Source organism: Nicotiana tabacum, chromosome 1 (assembly GCF_000715075.1).
Source record: "Nicotiana tabacum cultivar K326 chromosome 1, ASM71507v2, whole genome shotgun sequence".
Lineage (NCBI taxonomy): Eukaryota > Viridiplantae > Streptophyta > Magnoliopsida > Solanales > Solanaceae > Nicotiana > Nicotiana tabacum.
Window position 1 is genome coordinate 129,799,747 of NC_134080.1, and position 18,844 is coordinate 129,818,590.

At 35.0% G+C, this 18,844-nt stretch overlaps 1 protein-coding gene across 1 annotated transcript; it reads right to left on the bottom strand.

Annotated features, from left to right (window-relative positions):
- Window positions 1-16,917: 16,917 nt before the first annotated feature.
- LOC142164002 (uncharacterized) lies at window positions 16,918-17,841 on the bottom strand. Its single transcript, XM_075221165.1, has 2 exons — window positions 17,452-17,841; window positions 16,918-17,397 (listed from the first exon to the last, which is right to left on the bottom strand). The coding sequence occupies exons 1-2, from the start codon at window positions 17,839-17,841 to the stop codon at window positions 16,918-16,920; spliced, it is 870 nt and encodes a 289-aa protein (XP_075077266.1).
- Window positions 17,842-18,844: the final 1,003 nt, after the last annotated feature.

The following is an 18,844-nucleotide window of genomic DNA, read 5'->3' on the forward strand; positions in this document are numbered from 1 at the left end:
TGTCGCACCTCCTTTTTCCGCGCCCGCGAGGGTGCGAGGAGTTTTCTCCAATTAAAGGACAGTCGAAACGGGATTTGTTTGTTTGTTTCAAAGTCGCCACTTGGGAATTTTAAGGCGTCCCAAGTCACCAATTTTAATCCCTGAATCGAGGAGAATATGACTCTGTTTATTATTCTGCGAACCAGAAATCCTGAGTAAGGAATTCTGTTAACCCAGAAGAAGGTGTTAGGCATTTCCGAATTCCGTGGTTCTAGCACGGTCGCTTAACTGTTTTTATTCTTGGCTTAATTATCTCGATTTTACATTTTTATTGCATTATTTTGTTACCGCTTCTGTTTAGATTGTTTATAATTAAAGACCCTTCTTCGAATCGAATCACGCGTACGTGTATTCGATTTATATATTATATATTTTTTTAACGTGAGAAATCGTGTCACGCGTACGTGTACACAATGATATTGATAATATATTTATTATAAAAATAATTATTTTTTTTGAAATTGTGTTTAAAAATAAAATTAAGAACATTCGCCTTTCTTAAATAGTGAACCGCACATCTCGGGTTTTATAAAATTAATTTAATATCCCCCCGACGAATCTCTTTTTAATAAAAATTTGCTCGAAATTGCGCGAACGCATAATCCGAATTGTCTTTAGAAGTATAATCAAGTCACGCGAACGCATCCTTAATTATGCAAATATTCTTGACAGTAATATAAATTCTCTACAAATGTTTATTGCATCCATCTATTTTTAAATGTAAGAGTCATGGAGAATCACCGATTGGGATGCCACCAAATTTCTTGACAAAGAATTCAAAATTTATTAGGCGTTGCTACAAGTCTTATTTTACGTGTATGAATTATATATCTCAAAACTATTCAAATTTTAAAGAATTAATGATATGAAAAAGAAACAAACAACATGTAACTAAAAATACTACCATTTTTATCGTGGATACAACATTAATATATCCAAAAATCGAATCGCATATAAAACTGGAAAAAGAATTAATTTGATAGACAAATTAATAATTTCTGAAGAATTTTCATTGTTATATTTAATGCGAACTCTATTTCTACATATCCTTGACATAAAATATTGCAATTCGTGCTTATAAATCCCATATCCTTCTCATATACTTGTTTTTAGTCCAAAGTTATAATTATTTAGTTAATTTTTGATTACGAAGATTGAGTTTGAGATAAATAAACCAATTCTTATTCTCTGCCTACGCGAATATTTGCAAACACTAACTCTATATTTTGTAAAAAATCATCGACATTATTTCATACATTAAAAGAAATGAGTTGATCGCATTCCTAAAATAATTATGCCATTTGTTATTAAGAAAGAGAACTAATCTACCAATTGATTTAATAAGACGACATCATCTAGCCTTAAACAAAATTGGATATTTGACAAAATAAGCTAGTAATGTAATTTATGGGTATTTCCGTACTATTCTTTACTTAGCTCAATATCACAAGATTTAATTAATGGCCAATTTTCTGCAATGTTCCCTATCTCAACAATTCAAACAGTAAATGTCATCACTAGTCCTCAAAACATATAAGATTATTGTGGAATTTACTACTCCAGAAGGTTAATTAGTTAACAGTTTATTATGTCAAGTATAATACTATGTTAACCAACTAAAACAAAACTGAAACTTAAACTAATAAAATTTAAATGAGTAGAAGACATCCTTATAATTCCAAACTTCATTTACTTGCCATGTTGAAGCTTTTCATGACATGAATTTATAGATATGTACCTGATATTGGAAGCAAAAAAAATGATGATGAGAATCAGCGACAGTAATAACAATACAGCAACAACAGTCCAGCAACAGTAACAACCCAGTAACAGACCGGTGGAGTAGTAATCCCAAAAACAAAAGCTTTAAGCTTTGAATGAAACAACAACCATTAATACTAATTTCAAACAAAGAAAGAAAGCAGAAGATTTTTTAGTTTTTTTTATTATTATTTTTAAAGCTTTAAATATTTTTCGGAATTTTTCTTTCTCTTAAATGTTCAGCCCTTTTTTTTCTCTCTTCTATCTGTGTCTTTTTTTTCTCTCTCTCTGTCCCTAAATCTGATTTCAAGACTTCATATATATAACTCATCCCATAAACCTTTCAATTAATTAAAATCAATACTTTTTCTCTACCCAACCCATTATCTTCCCACTCATCCCCATTACATTAAATAAACATATCACACCACCCCATTATATTTTGTCCCCCATGCTTCACTTAAAATAATACAAGATTCCCCCACTAAATTTTGTCTTGTCCCCCCTTTATATTAAATAACTATATCACAACCCACCCCATTTCATTTTGTCCCCCATGTTTCATATAAACAATTACAAAATGTACAATTCCTAAACTACCCCTCCGACCTTACTGAAAATTACCAAACTACCCCTGAACGTACTACAAATTACCAAACTACCCATCAACTATAACACATCAATTAATCAAACTTAACCAAAATATAGACAATATGATTAATTTCTAACAATGTTCAAACAACAAATTTCATGAACATGATTTCTTCAACATTTCAATAACAAAGCACATGAACATGATTTCAACAACATTTCAACAACAAATCACATGAACACAAATTGAACAACAAAGAACAACTAAAATTTGATTGAACAATATTTCAGCAACAAACAATCCTATTTTCGGATTCAACAACAACAACAAACAAGTATATTTAGATTTCTAACTTCAATCATATTGAACTTAAAATCAATTCTAACAACATTACAACCAACAATTCCTATATTAAATTTTATAAGACAAATTCAAGAAATAATCACAAATGGTAAACAAGAAATCAAGCTATACAAATTTCGGATTCAAGAACAATCAAACAAAGTATGAACATGAATTAAATCTATTTTAAACAACAAATATGATGGATTTAAACGATTAAACCAACATATTTCTCTAACACAACTAAATTCTTTAGACAAATAACAAGATCGACGAAGAAACAATTATGAACTTAAACTTGAACTTAACAATATTAACAATTTCTAACAATACATAAACACATGAAACAAATTGAAGAAACAATTAATTAAATTTCAATTTGAATCTAACAAACATCAAACTAACAAATTCTTACTTAAACAATAATACAAACATGAAATGAATATGAAAACAACTAATTAAACTTCTATTTTGAAATCTGAAAGATTAATTTAAACAAACAACATGAACACACTAGAAAATTATTTCAACGATGAACAACGAACAAGACAAGGATTAAATCATTTAACGATTTTGGATCCGGAAAATATCAAACAAAAATATGGACAAAAATAAAACTCAAAAACAACTAACCGGAGGTGAATCAACGACGAACTCGATTGTAAACAAATCTGCCCGGGCTTCGACTCAACGGAAGACCTTCAACAAAACGAAGTAGACGGAGGCAAAGGAGCAGCAGCCCGCAGCTGGCCATGGCAGCATCAAAGCTTGCTTGTCCATGGCGGAAACGTGAGCAGCAGTGACGAGCAGCTCGACGTGAAGATGGAAGGCAAGAAGCGGCATCGCGGCAGCATCAACCCAGCTGAAACCAGCTCGAGCTGGAAGGGACAGTAATGACGAAGATGTATTGGCGATAGGCGTGTTTGGACGTGAGGTTGCTGAATGCAGCTGCGCGAGCAGCAGCAGTTTGGTCGCGTTCGGAGGTCGTTTGGTTGAAACAGAAGCAGCATGGTCAGCCATGGACGTCGAGCTCAAGCTTGAGCTCGACGAGCTTCGTCAATGGCGGATAGGGCTAGGAATTTCGGACGAAGAAGAAGGAGATGAAGACGATGTAGCCATGGGTGGTCGGAGAGCAGCTTTGTTGCTGCGTCAACTGTTGGACGAAGTGTGGTCGACGGGCGGACATGGGAGGGCAACTTGGAACTTGAGGAAGAAGAAGATAGGGAGGGGGGGTGGCGGATGGTTTAGAAATTGTTTTAGGGTTTTTTGTCTTCTTTTTGTTTTGTTTTGTTTTGTAAAATGTAAGACAAAGGGGTTTGGGTCTTTTGGGTTATGGACTGGGTCGACCCAGTTCGAAATGGACTGGGTCGTAGGGAAGATTGGGCCATTGTTTGGGCCTGTGGCTTGAAATCGAAGAAGAGGCCCAATTCCGACTTTCTTTATATTTTCGCTCTCTTTTCTTCTTTTATTTTTCTAAAACTAAATTATAAAAATACTTAAACTATTATTAAGAACTAAATTAAGTTATAAAAGCATAAATTAACTCCCAATAACAATTAACGCACAATTAAGTAATAATTAAGCATAAAATTGTATATTTGGACATTAAATGCTAAAAATGCAAACGATGCCTATTTTTGTAATTTTTAATTTTTGTAAAACAAATTTAATTACTAACAATTGTAGGATTAAATCCTACATGCGACATATTTTTGTATTTTTTATTAATTTAACAAATAAACACGCATAAACAAATACAAATAATTATTCAAAATATCACAAAATATCACAAAATTGCACACCAAAGAAAAATCATTTTATTTTTGGATTTTTTGGGAGTAATTCTCATATAGGGCAAAAATCACGTGCTTACACACACTTGCTTAGAATAATTTTATAAGGAAAGAACAACATGGACAACCTTAGTTACTAGGAGTAGATCCGTTATGAAGTAGCGTATTCATTTCACTTTAGATCATGCCAAAAGAAAGAAGAAAGTCCTTAACATACCTTAAACCCGTTGAGTCCTTAATCACTTCCAAGCAACTCTTCAAACAAGTCAACTCAATCTATCATAGTTTAAGGAGATTCAAAATCAGTGCCGAGCAAAGGCTAAGTCTATAACTTAAGCTAGTAGCTCGTTTACGTAAATTTTGGCAGCATCTCCCTGGTAACAAGGGCCTCCTCCAATACCATATACAAACAACAATGACCAGAGCAATCCATCAATACATAATTATCAATATCAAGACATCATATAACAACAACAAGTCACAACTACATTACGACGAGCGGCAAGCTCCGATTGGAATCCGTATACCCCTTATCAATCTTTATAGACTTCTTACTTCAACATAAAAGTATCATTAACATGATAATGAAGTCATTAATTTATGATTCCAGCCTTAAACCATATATTTATAACAACGAAAATAATCCACAACTTCAACTATCCTCAATTAGCAACTTTATTCACTAGTTCATGTCTAGCCCATCCATTTAACTTAATCAACATCAAGATAACCATAGGCACAAGCAAGATAACAATATACATACCTTATATAGTAACTTCAAGTCAAAATCCAAGTTATATTTAGTTTACAACAACCCTCAATAGCAATACAACACCATAGAAGTGACTTAAGCTAATCCAAGTATTATCTTGTAGTTTATCATCCTAACAACTTAACCAACATATAATCAAGATTAAGCACAATTAGTAGGCTGTTATACTCACCTTAGACAGCAGAAACAACTTGGAATTTCATCCAAATACAGCCCACAACAATCCTCAATGACAACACAACCTCAAAGAGGTGTTGTTCTTCACTAGAACTAAGTTTTGATGTTGCAATATAGTGTAATCACTTTGGAATCACTTCAAACCCTTGTGGTATATGTTTAGGAGGGTTAGGAGAAGTTTGGAGATGAATTTTAGTTGAAAAATGAGCAAAAATAGGCGTCCAAATCATTTATAAATTGAAGTAGGTCAACCACCGCCTAAGTGGGTCCCATTGGGAGCTTCCTGCGTGGTCTCGCGAAAATACGAATATCTCTCTACTCCGATGTCATATTGACGAACAGTTTAATGAGTTAGAACTAGACTCGTAGATCTTAAATTTGGTAGGTAGAAAACCCCATGATTCCAAGTATATTTGGAGAAATTCTCAGATACATTTGACCCAGATTTCAGCAAATTTATGAATGTAACTTGTGATGACCTTTGCCAACTCTTGTTCCACAACTTGCTTGCCTTCAAAATGTAGAAAATGATTATCATACGACTAAAATAACTCATAGAATAACCTCCTTATCATGTTAAGAACCCTAGTCTTACCCCAAAGTACATGTTATAACATTCCAAACTTGTCGACTTTTGACGAAACTTATTTTCTTCAATTGGTTTAGCTTCTAAGATTTCCAACCCTCTTGGTACTCATTATTCATGATCTTAAATATTTGTAACCTCCAAGGTAACATGATTAACTTACTTTATTTGCTTCCAAATATAATCTCATTTCCGAGCTTACATCAATGACTACGACGTACTCTCACGTATGAAAATTTGGGGTGTAACACTAGTACTGTTATAAGCGCCATCACCACATGTTGAAATTTGGATCGTGACACTAATAGAAGAAGATCCACGAACTTACAAAGAATTCACATCTTCTGTAGCTTCGATGTTTTGAAAAGATGCCATAAATGCTTAAAAGAAGTTTTTAGTTGATAATAAGACTTGGATATTGACTGAGTTGCCAAATGGTGCAAATATATTTGCATAAGTAGATATTTAAATAAAAAATTAAACCAAACAGGTCGAAAAAAAAATTCAAGGCAAGATTAGTTGCAAAAAGGTTCCACAAAAGGAAGAGTTTGATTATTTTGACAATTACTCTCCTATAGCAAAGATAACAATAATTCGAGTATTGTTAGCTTTGGCTTTCTTATATAATCGGAGATCCGTCAAATGGATATTAAAGTCACCTATTTTAACGTTGATTTAGAAGAAGAAGAAGAAGAAATATATAGGGAGAAATTAGAAGAATTTGTTGTACCACGACAGGAGAATAAGGTTTGTAAACTAGTGAAATCCGTGTATGGGTTAAACCAAGACCTTAAACAATAGCATGAGAAATTTAACCAAGTCACATAGTCAGATAAAATTGTGATAAATGACACAAAGAAGTGTGTTTATAGCAAGACTTTTGACCTTGAGTACTAGCTTTCCTTTTTATATTTCGAGATTTTTCATAGCATTATTTGATAATTTATAACTTGCGAGTGTCGTCCATGTCGATTTTTGAAAAATTTAAATTTGAATTTTTAAAGAAAATGAGATTTTTCACTTTAAAAATGACTAGAGTTGACCACGGTCAACGTTTTTGGTAAACGGCCTCAAATCGGTGTTTTGACGATTTTGGTAGGTTCGTATGATATTTTTAAACTTGTACTTATATTCAATTGGGGTCCTGGGTAATTCAAGGGCACTTCGACGCATTATGTTTAAGACTGAAAATTTAGGCTTTAAACTTAAAATTCTTGAGTTTTGATGATCGGTTCGTGATTTTAGATTTTATTTTGATGGTTTGAGGTAGCAGCGAGTTTGAATTATATTATTAGACTTGTGTGAATGTTCAGATTGGATCTTAAGGGACTCGGGTGAGTTCCGGATGTGTTTCAGTTAATCTTGGAACTGCTGAAGCATGGATGATGCTAGTGTGAAGTTGCAGGTCTCACATTTGCAAGGACCTATCGCAATTGCAAGCCTCGCATTTTCAATTTAATGCTTGCAAATGCGAAGTGGGAATTGGGGGATAGGTCTTCGTTTTTGCGAAGAATTGATCGCATTTACGATTGGAGGAGGTCCGCATTTGCGCAGCGCATTTGTGATGGTTGGGGGAATTCGCAAATGCGATGTATATGTCGCATTTGTGACTTGTGTGCGGATGGGACACTGATCGCATTTGAAATCACTAGTTTGCTTTTGCGATGGTCGAAATTGGGAACAAAAGTTCGCAACTGCGAGATCTACAACTAGGTAAAATGTGGGAATTTCGGGATTTAGCTCATTTTACATCATTTTTTAACCCTGAACTCCATAGAGACGATTTTTTAAGATAATTCATTCCTAATTTATTGATAAGAATCTTTAACTAGTTTTCAATCAATTTTAACTACTTTTTCATGAATTTTAACATCAAATATATGAATTTAAAAGTAGAAATTGGGAATTTTGAGTAGAATTTAGGAATTTTGTAAAATTAAGATTTAGATCTCAATTTGAAGTCGGATTTTAAAACAAATCACATATCCGAGCTCGGGTGTGAATGGGCAATTGAGATTTGCTTTGAATCTCGGATATTGACAACGTGGGCCTGGTTTGACTTTTTGTTGACATTTTCACTTATGATCAGAATCGAACCTTTTTCATTCGTAGGTAGTTTCTAAAGCTTATTTTGAGTTGTTGGAATGATATTCGGCTAGATTCGGTTGGTTTGGAGGCTTTTTCTAAAGGAAAAGCAGTGGGTGATTGTTGATTGTATTTCGAAATAAAGCAAATGTCTTGCCTAGCGTTATAGGGGAAAAATTTCTTACTAAATGATATTATTTGCTACATGCGGTGGTAATATATACATGAGGTGACGAGCGTATATTCATGTTCCAGGGTTTCCATGCTCGGGAAGGAAAACTATATGATTCTTTGTTCCATTGTTGAACTTGGTGATTCCTTAGCTTATGCTTCATTTTATTCAATTGGGTCGGGGGGAAGATGATGATCTTCAAGGGTGGGGTCATTCTGGTTCGCTGGGAAAATGAAGAAAGATGGGGAGGGATTGAAGCAGATAACGCGCGGGGGGGGGGGGGGTCTCGTTTTTGCGCAACTGCTCGTTCTTTTCTTTTCAGCGCTATTGAATTGAGTAAGATCCTTTTGAATAGAAGATGCCCATGAAAAAGAATTTTTTAGAGGAAGATAAAAAAAATGCGGATTTCCCTATTGATTAACCTCTGAAGCGGATAAGATCCAAAGAAGTCTATACCTGCAGATGAAAGAGGAGCTTCTACGTGAACATTTCTAACAGTGGTTTCTCCTCCAACAGTCAAGTAACTAGCACTGGTTATTCCAGCAACAGCTCTTACTGTAACAGAACTAGGACCGTCAACTCTTTTGCGTTAATGGGGCTTTGAGGGACGTCTTCTCTTTCCCTTATCAAGCAAGTCACACCTAATCGCCCTTGATGCCATCTTGATAACTGGACTGAATGTCTCATCATAGTCTATACCCTATTGCTGGTTGTAGCCTTTGGCTACCACGCGAGCCTTGTAGCGATCAATAGTCCCATCAGACTTTGACTTTCTCTTGTATAACCACTTGCGAGCCGATACACAAATTTATAAATCAAAATTTAGCAGGAAAATGGGATGAAGCCCGCCAGAAAGCTTTTGACAAAATAAAGGACTCTCGTACCAATAGCGGCACTGAGCGGCCGGACTTCATTTCTTCCACCTTCCCTGTACGAGTAGTGAAGAAGTATAGAGCACTTTAGTTGGTTGTTGACCAACGGAAAGCATGGGAGAAAAAAAGGAAGAATTTACGCAATTTCTTTTCTAAGAAAGAGATCATAGTGATTGATGGCTCTTTCAATCCGCCGAAATGGAACGCTTTGGCGTGTACCAAAATGGAGAATTTGGGTCAGATTTATAAGCTTACGACCACTGAACAAACTTGGTTGACGAACATAGTTTATGCGCCGCTAATGTAGCGGCTTGTCGAGCATTTGACAAACTCACACCATCCATTTCAAATAGGATTTGTCCCCTGGACACACGAGCAATCCAACCCGTAGGAATGACTAATTAACTCAATTAACTATGTTAGAAATCACGCTAGAATATATGACACCTTGAAAAGATTTAATGTGCTATTTTGAGATTCATTTGCATTTAACCTGATCGTAGTATCATGAACCTAATTGTTATTGTCATGTTACTTTAGCTTCTTTATGTGTAATAAGAGATGATGATTGGGGCCTTAGGGTTATGTTTGGCACAATGGGTATTTTTATGCAGTTGATATGGTGTTAGCACAATGGGTATTGCCGTGCAGTATGAAATAAGAATGCTCGGTTGGTTGTTACCGTGTGAGAAGAATGGGAGTTGGATTCTTGTTATGATTACTCGTTCGTTAAACACTTACATTTCTCTCTTCCTTGGTTTCTATTAATGTTTGATGTTTTGTATGTTACTTTCACGTTTGTGTTCCTTATGTAGTTACCTCTATGTTTTCCATTTGTCTTGTTACTGTTATAGATATGTTTATACCTTGTCTATTACTGTTATTCCTACGCTTTTACTTCATTTACTTATGCTATATGTCCTTTTCAAATTTATGCCTTTACTTATTATTTGCCCGTACATGTTACATGTCTCTATTTATTACGTGATTTGCTTATTAAATGTCTTGACCTGTTACATACCTTCACTTGTTAACTTTCTTCACTTTCAATATTCCTTTACTTGTTTTATGCCTCCACTTGTTACATGATTTCACTTATCACATACTCGTACTTAATATATGTTTTTATCTAATGTACATCATTTCTCATTTTATGCTCTACACTTCTTTGCTTAGCCGGATTGGGTGACTTTTAGATTTGTTGTGTGTTATGTGGAGAATAGTTCTAGGAGGTTTTGTTGCTCATCTTACTTGGTTTGAGTTTGTATTCCCCAGTTGAATTCCGCGTGTTCATTTTCTTTGTGTTACATTGTGAACTTTCCCGTGCTTGATTGTTGTTGAACGATTTTATATGAAATGGTATATATATATATATATATATATATATATATATATATATATATATATATATTCCTTATGTAGTTACCTCTGTGTTTTCCATTTGTTTTGTTACTGTTATAGATATGTTTTTATCTTGTCTATTACTATTACTCCTACGCTTTTACTTCATTTACTTCTGCTATATGTCCTCTTCAAATTTATGCCTTTACTTATTATTTGACCGTACATGTTACATGCCTCTATTTATTACGCGATTTGCTTATTAAATGTCTTGACCTGTTACATACCTTCACTTGCTACCTTTCTTCACTTTCTATATTCCTTTACTTGTTTTATGCCTCCACTTGTTACATGATTTCACTTATCACATACACTCCTACTTAATACATGTTTTTACCTAACGTACATCATTCCTCGTTTCATGCTCTACACTTCTTTGCTTAGCTGGATTGGGTGACTTTTAGATTGGTTGTGTGTTATGTGAGAGAATAGCTCTAGGAGGTTGTGTTGCTCATCTTACTTGGTTTGAGTTTGTATTCCCCAGTTGAATTCCGCGTGTTCATTTTCTTTATGTTACACTGTTGAACTTTCCCTTGCTTGATTGTGCTTGATATGTATGTATGTATGTATGTATGTATGTATGTATGTATGTATGTATGTATGTATGTATGTATGTATGTATGTATGTATGTATGTATGTATATTTATATTGGGATCAGGTTGCACGTCGCAACAATATTTATTGATATTGAGATCGGATTGCATGCCGCAAGGGTATTTACTGATATTGGGATCGGGTTGCATGGTGCAACAATGTTAATTGATATTGGGATTGGATTTCACGCCGCAACAATATTTATTAATATTGGGATTGGGTTGCACGCCACAACGGTATTTAGTGATGTTCGGTTATGATCCTTGCGTGTATTTCATGATTATTGTTTCCTTCGTAAAAATGGTTAAAAGATTATGTCTCTTATAACATGTTTGTTAACTTTCTCTATAGCTCTCTAGTTGAGTCTCTTACCGTTATTCGACATATCTCTTGCCTCGTTTTTCCTGCTTGTTTTTCCTGCTTATTATCTGCACAGGTATATAGTAAGTGAGTATATTTAACTTAAAACCTCGTCACTACTTCACCGAGGTTAGTCAAGATACTTACTGAATACATGGGGTCGGTTGTACTCATACTACACTTATGCACCTTGCGTACAGATCTTGGAAGGTGAAGCCTTGCATTGAAGATGTACCTGTGTGCCAGATTCAAGCTAGCTCTTGTTCATGGTAGCTTATGATTTAAATTTTGTTTATGTTAACTTCAAACATATATTGTACTTATTCTTCATATCGATTTTGTAAATCTAAATCATAGTTGCTCATGACTTGTACTACCAGTTTTCGGGGTAGTTGTATTGAATTTGGTTGTAGTTTCTATTACACATATTGTTGATTTCTTAGTTTATTTGTAACTTATATTGTTTGGCTTACCTAGCGGGTTGGGTTAGGTGCCATCGCAATTTAGTGAGATTTTGGGTCGTGAAATTATATATGTATATTGATGATATGCTCGTCTTTGGAAGTAATTTGGATATCATAAATAAAATAAAAAAGTTGTCTTGTTAAATAATTTTGACATGAAAGACTTAGGAGAAACATATGTTATTTTGGGAAATGGGATTCTACAAAATTTTATGGGTACTATAATTACACAAATCACTTCATATAGAAAAAATATAGAAGAAATCAAATAAGTATGATTGTAAACCCGTGAGTGCCCCTTATGATCCAAATGTGAGACTAAGAAAAACTATTGGTGAGCTTGTGCCTAAATTATTGTACTCATAAATTATTGGCACGATAATGTATCTCACAAATGCAACTAGACCTGATATAGCATAAGCTATGAAAAGGTTAAGTAGATACACAAGTAATCCTGATTAAAGTTATCAGATGGTATTGGAAATGATTTGAGATACTAAGAGGTACCATATATCTTGGTATATATTATTCGGGATATCCTGTGGTTCTTTTAAATTATAGTGATGCAAAATAGATCTCTCATTCCGATGAAACTAAAGTCACAATTAGATATATTTTCATATTAGGTGGAGCAGTTCTTGCTTTTCCCAAGCAGACATGCACTTCTCGATCCTCTATGGAATCTGAGATGATTACCTCAGATGCAATTGCAAAACATGTTAAGAGTTTACTAATGGATATTCCAATTGTTAAAAAGCCAATTCCTGGAATTTGTATTTATCGTAATAACCAAACAGCTATTGCAAAATGCAAGCACGAACTCAAGTGAGCAAAAGAGATATCCCCGCCGCTTAAGGCAGAAAATAATTACGAGTTTGATTAAAAATGGAGTAACCACATTGGATCACATTCCTTCTTCAAAAAATATTACGGATCTACTAACGAAAGAACTTGCTAAAAGATAAATCATAGAGTTCTCAAAAGGGATGGGACTGAAGCCCCATAACTAGTAATTGCTGACAATGACATCCAATCTTACTGATTGGAGATCCCATGAAAAAGTTCAATGTGGTAAAAACAAGCTGCCTAGTAATTGGAAAAGTACCATAACTTATCTTATTTATTTTAGCCCCTCGATTAATATTTATGGTACTTAATGTAACAATTAGAAAAAGCATATGCTCTGAATGAATTCGTAGTAAATTATGGAGGATATGCTTATGTTACTGTTAAAACCAGCCCTAGAACTGCCATTAGAGAGTTTTGAGCTATAGGAGAGAGATCTGGTGAGTAACGGTGAAGAAGGTTCTAGAGAGAGAAATGGAAATTCTCATTCATTACAATAATCGAATCTGTACAGAAATGAGTACATGTAAACTAATATATCTCACTAACTAACAGCTGCATATACACACATGCTAACTAACCACGTGGACTATATGGAAGAGTACACCTTAAATAGCTAACTGTACAACATCATCAATACTTATCTCTACACTCCCCCCTCAAGTTGCGAATGGAAAATGTTTTTCATTCCTAACTTGGATACTAGAACTGCATGTTGCCGATGCCTCAATGCCTTTGTCAAAATATCAGCTGGTAGCTCCTGAATGGCTATGTGTGCAGTCCTTATCAACCCTTCTTGTATCTTCTCTCTAATAAAATGACAATCAATGTCAATATATTTTGTTCTCTTATGGTATATGGGACTTGAAGCAATCTGCAGAGCAACTTTGTTGTCACAGTACAAATCCATGGGTAGCTTGACATTCATTCCTAGCTCTTTCGGCAAACCCATTCAGCCATGTTAGCTCAGCTACAGTGTGTGTCATGCTTCTATATTCTGCTTCAGCTGAACTCCTGGATGGTGCTTTGTTTCTTGGCTTTCCATGAGATTAGTGAGGTTCCCAGCTTAACACAATAACCTGTAATTGATTTCTTGGACATAGGGCAAGAGGCCCAATCAGAGTCACAGAATACCTCTATCTTTTCTTGACCTCTACTTTACATTAACAACCAAAGACCTGGTTGTTTCTTTATGGACTTCACTATATGCAAAGTTGTTTCATAGTGAGATGTCTTTGGTGCATGCCTGAATTGACTCAGGCATTGCAATGCACATGCAATGTCTGACCTAGTGATTATCAAGTATAATAACTTGTGAATGAGTCTCTAAAAGTTGTTTTTGTCCTTCAATGGCTCATCAGTAATAGTTCTCTGCACATACTCATCATATTCTGTACTCGTTAACTTCAGGTTTTGTTCTATAGTGGTGTCCTTAGGCTTTGAATCTGATAGTCCTGCTTTTGATATCATCTCTAGAGCATACGTTCTCAAAGACATTAGGATGCCTTCTTTAGACCTGGAAAATTCCTTTCCCAGAAAGTATCTAAACTCTCCAAGATCTTTCAATTTGAAGCTTTTATGTAGGGCACTTTTAGTTTGATGTATCTCTTCCAAGTCCTTACCTGTGACAAGTAAGTCATCTACATAGACAAAAATAAGCATAAACTTGTTGTTAGTCTTAGTGAATAAGGAATAATTATGTCTACTCTGCTAAAAACTATAGGATAGCAAAGCTTGTGTCGGTTTCACATTTCATTGTCCGGAGGCCTGCTTCAAACCATATAAAGATTTGAGTCATCTGCACACCTTATGCTCCCCCTAACAATCCCTGAGGAAGATTCATGTAAACCTCCTAGCAAGATCACCATTCAGAAAAGCAGTACGGACATCCATTTAATACAAAGGCCAGTGCCCAAGGGCATCAATGGTTATAACAGTCCTTACTATTGTCATCTAGGCCACAGGAGAAAAAGTATCATAGAAGTCAATGTCTTCTTGTTGTGTATACCTCTTAGAAACTAATCTAACTTTGAACTTTTCTACAGAACCATCAGCATTATACTTGATTTTGTAGACCCATTTGCAACCTATAGGGACCTTCCCAAGTGGTAAATCAACTACATCCAAAGTATGATTTTGTTATAAGACTTTAATCTCAAGGTTCATAGCCTTAATACACCTATCATCTTTAATGTCTTGAGAGTAAGAACTAGGTGCAGTATCAGCAGAGAAAGAAGCAAGAAAGGATTGAAAATGAGCAGGAAGATAAGAGTAGGAAGATAAGAGTAGGAAGCAAAATGATGAATGTGACAAAGGCAGGAAGTAAAAGCTGAAGGTAAATGAGGATGAATGTAATCAGTCAGCCAAATAAAAGGCTTAAGTGTTCTACCAAATTTTTTGGACAGCAAAGAATAGTAGGTGGAGCAGGTGAACTAATAGTTGGAGACTGAGTGATAAGATCAGTAGGAGGGGAGAGAATGTCATTGGAAATAAAATTATGGTCAGTTGTAGGAGACGGAAGAGGGTCAAAAATGGAGAAAAATGGAGAAAAAGTAGAAGATGAATAAGGAGCAGCAACAAATTTACTCCTAGCATGTTTGAAGGGATAGACATTCTTTTGAAAGATAACATCCCTACTAACTATGAATTTGTTAGCTTCAATGTCATAGATTATATACCCCTTTTGAGCAATAACATAACCCATAAAGACACTACGGACAAATTAGGAGTGAATTTGTCATGAAAATCTGGTTTCATAGCATAGCAAAGGAATCCTAGAGTTTTGATATGAGAAAAAATAGGGGGTTTACCATGAAAGATCTCATAAGGTGATTTTCCATGTAAGACAACACTTGGTAGTCTATTAATGATATAGGTGGCAGCAAGAATGCAATCCCCCCAGAACCTCAAGGGTATGTTAGCTTGAAATATTAAGGCTCTTCCTACCTCTAGGATATGTATGTATTTCCTCTCCACAACACTATTTTGTTGTGAAGTGTGGACACAACTACTCTGATGAATGATCCCCTTAGCTTTGAAAAATTAGACCTGAGGGTATTAAAAAACTCGTCACCATTATCTGATCTAAAAGTCTTAATATTGGTTGAGAATTGATTTTCAACAAGGTGTAGGAATTCAATTAAAATAACATACACATCACTTTTTAACCTTAAAAGAAAAGTCCAAGTCATTCTTGAATAGTCATCAACAAGAGTAAGAACGTAATTGAACCCATTGTAAGTACACACTTTATATGGACCCCACACATATATATGTACAAGTTCAAAGACACAATTAGACTTGAAAGTACTAATAGGAAATGGTAACCTAGTTTGTTTGGCTAGTGTACATACAGGACAATGACAAATAGAAATATAGGACAATTGTTTATTTAAAGTAGGAATCTTTTGTAAGACTAAAAGAGGTGCATGACCCAACCTTTGATGCCATAATGCACTTGAATTTGATTGAACTGAAGCAGACATACACTTAGAAGTAGAAGTAAGTAGTAACAATTGTTGAGAGACTGAGGATGTAAAGACCACCCTTGAGGTTACCAATCCCCTTCACCATGCCACTAAAGAGATCCTGGAAGACACAAAAATCAGGATAGAAATGAATTGAGCTATTTAACTCTTTTGTATATCTAGAAACAAAGAGTAGATTAAACTGTAATTCAGGGACATAAAGAACATCATAGAGAACTTCTGAGTTAGGCAAAGTACATGGTCTGGTATGAGTAACTTTAGTACTATTTCCATTAGGTAAATGCACAGAAGGTGATTTGAGTTTAGGTATAGGATATACTAATGATAGTAGATGGAAGACCGAAACAATGTGATTGGAAGCCCCATTATCAATAATCCAAGGACTTTGGTTAGTGGTAGAGTAACCTTCCATGTTTACTGAGGCATCAGGACCCTTCTCCTTGTTCAGCAGCTTGAGAATTTGTTGGTATTGTTCAGTAGTGAAATATTGAACAATTGGAACATCATTCCTATGTATACCAGGATGAACGTCCTCCCCAACAGTCACATTATGTGCCATATCTGCTGGTTTTTCATATGCCCCTCTTCTTTTTGGTGAACTTGAATCTCGGTGGATATCCAATCAATTTATAGCAGCCTTCCCTCGTATGACCCTTCATTTTGTAGTAGTCACAGTACAACCCAACATTTCTCTTAGGCCTTACATTGAAGGCATTGACAGAGGCCAGTTCAGTATGATCAACATCCATATGAGCACTTCCTAAAATACCACCTCGTGTTGCCAAACCACTATTCTTACTCTGAATTTCTTCCTGAATAATCATGGAGTAGGCTTGATCAAGTGAGGGTATTGGATGCATCATAAGAATCTGACTCCTTTGTAGTGCATAAGTATCATTTAATCCCATCAGATATTTCATAAGTTTATGTTGGTGTAAAAAAATAACAAATGGTCCTAACCTCTCACAATCACAAGGTTCCGGAATTAGTGACTCAAATTCATCCCACAAATCATTCAGGTTTGAGAAGTATACTGATACACTAGAAACTCCCTATACCAATGAACTAATCTCTATATTAATTTGATAAATTTTGGTTGCATTTACCTTATCAAATCTAGTTTTCAACACAATCCAGACCTTTTGTGCGTTTGAGGAGAAGACAATTCCCTTTCTAAGATTCTTCGCTACTGAGCTCATGATCCGTGATTGAACAATCGCATTGCATCGGTCCCACTGACGCAATTGGAAAGCATCCTTTTCATTCAAATCTCTAGTGCATGTTCCATCAATAAACCCTAATTTATTCTTCCCAAGGAGTGACATTTTCATAGATCGACTCCATTCCGAATAATTTTTAGTTCCCATAAGCAATTGTGGGACAATTTGCAAACTAGGTGTGTCAGATGGATGTACATACAGAGGATCGTTGTAGTCGATGTGTTGATTGTTCACATGTGAGGATCCTGTTGCAGTTTTGACTGCATCGCTCGCCATTACAGAAAATTTCTGAAGATTGGAGATCAAAAATTGAACTTCAGAGAAGGTGAAGAATTGAGAAGAAATTCAACACAAAACTGAGGGAAATCGAAGAAGGATATTAGAAGATCGAAACAGTCCAGAAGCTCGCCACTAAGAATCGCCAAGCACCGCAACACTGATACCATGTTAAAACCAGCCCTAGAACCGGCATTAGAGAGTTTTGAATTATAGGAGAGAAGCTCTAGTGAGTAACAGTGAAGAAGATTCTAGAGAAAGAAATGAAAATTCTCATTCATTGCAATAATCGAATCTGTACAGAAATGAGTATATGTAAACTAATATATCACACTAACTAACAGCTGCATATACACACGTGCTAACTAACTACGTGGACTATCTAGAAGAGTACACCTTAAATAGCTAACTGTACAATAGCATCAACTACTTATCTCTACACTTACACATATGCTTGAAGAATTCACCTATTTGAGTATCTGACTTTTTCTTTAGAGAACTCAAGAAGCAAGATATTAGCGCAAAGTTGTTAATGCGTGACTCCATTTATGAACTTGATAAAAATCTCATATAGTGTATGTTGAGTTGAAGATCGGGCTAGAAGGTGCTAGTTCAACGTAACACTCAAGTTTACTGTGTTTCTCCCGATTGAATTTCTTCATACTAAGTGAGGTTCAAGTCCACAAGATACTTTCACGGATTGTATTACAAATGACTGCTTTGTATTAATTAAATTCTTGAATCATGTGGAGGATTGTTAGTTATTTTAGGTGATTCCAAATTCAAATCTGAAAAGATGTCTTTGTTTGTCACAGGTTGTATCATTTCTTTCAACAGGTTGGTAGTTATCTTCTTACGTATTATAAATAATAGGCCTCCAACTGATTTATGAACATAGAAGAATTCCATCAATATAACTCCCTCCAACAGAAAATTTCAGCGATCAAAAAGTTCCATCAATATGAGAATTCTAGCACTGCAAAACTCGAATATTTGGAAAAAT